Consider the following 2,500-nt stretch of genomic DNA (forward strand, 5'->3'; position numbering starts at 1 on the left):
GTTTAGACTGGAATTAGAATATAGGCTATGATATTCTGTTAGGCTGGCCTGGCATCTATTAAATAATATATAAACCAGAAATACTGCTTACAAGTGTGAGATGCAATCTTATGAACAGAAGAGAAATGTAGTAATCAAGAGATATAAATGGTGAAATTCATCTCAGTATTTCTACTTTGAGTGGCAAGGTCTGTCCTACCATAATTTGCATCAAGTAAAAGTAGTCTAAAACCACAAAATTTTACCTTTGCGACTATATAATTTAAGAAGTAAAGTCCCATGTTGATGAGGCACACCATGAGGATGTAACTGTAGATATTTGGATCAGCTAAGCAACCAAACAGGATAATTGCAGAATTTATCACCAGTCCTATGACAATCCTCACAATCTGCAGTGGCTTGGTTGTAGTTGCTGAACCCCATAATTCATTATGCAATTTCTCGGCAACAGGTCTCCATCCCTTCCACACCATTAGCATCTTGTATGGAGCTGCAATATTCATACAATGTGGAATTTCATCTCAGACTACTAGGAATTAAATCTTATGATCACTACTGTACATACACACTATATCTTATTTAACTGCTAATAAATCATACAGTTATTTTTACCTAAAAGATTTTTAATAGATGAAACTAAAAATCTTAAGAAGATTTTCCTCTGGTTGGTAGCATAATATTTTGCTTCAGAATATTAATATTCCATCAAACTTTATTAAGTATGAAACTTATTAAGTTGTAAATGTACCTCTTCTGACAAAATAGCCATGAATAGCACATCCCTCATTACATAAGGAAAAGGCATAAAATTCTATATTATATAAGCAATATGTCTAACCTTCATGCAGTTAAAAAATGCATAACAAATTGCTTTAAAAAACTGCACGAGACAATATCATGAATACTTTCAAATACCCCAAAGAGTGTTGGTAAAGTGATCATACTTACAAAAAGACCAAACTCCATACTTTGAGAGCAGTATGGTGTTTGTCACCATAAGGAAGACATAGAACAGTGACAGAATACTCCAGAAGGTTGCCTGACTGACCCATTCTCGTGCCTCTGCCATCAGAAGTATCATACCGATCATAACCATCGTGGGGTAAACGTGGTGTGTAACGTCACCGTGGCGGAATCCCCACATGCTCACAACAGCAGCAACTGCCACCACATACATGAACATCATGTCTGTAGGAAAAATAGTAAACTATTGGCACAGTGCAAATTTTACTAGTATTTTAACTATTATAGGTTAACTGGAAACGCTGACAATAAGTGAAAGTAACACTAATGGTGTACAAATACACACACAAATAAAAAAAGTCCATTAAAATGCGTATTCCATATTTTACAGTGGCTTTACATTGTTAATAATAAAATATCTTTAAATAGAAATATGGTTTTCTTCAAAATCAATTACATCTAAAATTTAAACAAGTATACATCTGAAATTTAAAAGTAGACTTGACACTGAAAATTACTTTACCGAATCTGATAGTAACGCTGTTTGGGCAAGTGTGATATAGGGATGACATGACACCCTGGATGAAGAGCCCATAACCAACAGACATAAACAATCCATAGTGCCTACTTACTCCAACACTCTGAAAAGAAAACAATGTCTTATGTGAGCTAACTATAGTTCGGGTCCTAGTCATACAAGGCATCAGAGAGGTAAGAACCCCAATCAGTACTCAGGAGCCTTAGCCCAGTGATCCCCTGAGCACAGTGTTTTCCGTTTTAAGTATCCAATCCACAAAAAACTGTCAGTAAGATAGCTGATGAACTGTTGACATGAAAGTATATATATCCACAAACTGACTATCAAATAAGAGGAAATAGACATTCTAGCTTATTTGATACCAGGAAATTGTAAGATCTTAAAAGATGGAGAAGAAAAAAAAGGGGGGGGGTGAGGGGAATTGATTTGCAAGGTGACAACTTATTTTAACAGAAACTTACCTGCTCCTTAAAAAATTGAAAAAGCTACATAAAGAGCAGAGTCAGCATTAATTCCATATTATCTATTTCAGATGATATATTAACATAAAGAATTTATTCTGATTGTTACTAACAACATAAAAGTAGTATGAAAAAAAGAGGGTATTAGAGAATTAAAAAAAAAAACTAACTTTAAGTAAATATGCTATAAACAAAACAACAAATTATTGCTTTTCAGCCTTAAACTTTGATAATTTTACCATCTTCTCCTAGCAATCACTTACATTATTTGCACTATACTGTCTGAGAATGTTCTGTGTAAATTTCTTGTGCTCTTTCACTATGATAATAAAAGCTGCACCACACAACAGATATCCAATGTTGGTGAAGACTCGAGCAAAATCAGGCAGGGTACCGAATGCCGTCAGACAGCGGGAATTGAAGAAGCATTGGTCCTCTTGGCCATGGTACAGCAATAACTGCAAAGGAGAATTGCCTATGAATGTAATGTTTGTTGACTTATAAGATGATTCTTGTCACATTTTCTGAAAAACTGTCG

At 34.6% G+C, this 2,500-nt stretch overlaps 1 protein-coding gene across 1 annotated transcript in view; it reads right to left on the reverse strand.

Annotated features, from left to right (window-relative positions):
- The window catches only part of LOC125038090 (SID1 transmembrane family member 2-like), an 18,035-nt gene that overhangs the window by 1,747 nt on the left and 13,788 nt on the right, over window positions 1–2,500 (reverse strand). Inside the window, exons 12-15 of the mRNA XM_047631351.1 lie at window positions 2,226–2,420; window positions 1,487–1,604; window positions 949–1,188; window positions 246–490 (exon numbers count right to left, since the gene is read on the reverse strand). Coding sequence (XP_047487307.1) covers window positions 246–490; window positions 949–1,188; window positions 1,487–1,604; window positions 2,226–2,420 — 798 coding nt within the window. The remainder of the gene's footprint in view (window positions 1–245; window positions 491–948; window positions 1,189–1,486; window positions 1,605–2,225; window positions 2,421–2,500) is intronic.

The sequence above is a fragment of the Penaeus chinensis genome, chromosome 24 (genome assembly GCF_019202785.1).
Source record: "Penaeus chinensis breed Huanghai No. 1 chromosome 24, ASM1920278v2, whole genome shotgun sequence".
NCBI lineage: Eukaryota > Metazoa > Arthropoda > Malacostraca > Decapoda > Penaeidae > Penaeus > Penaeus chinensis.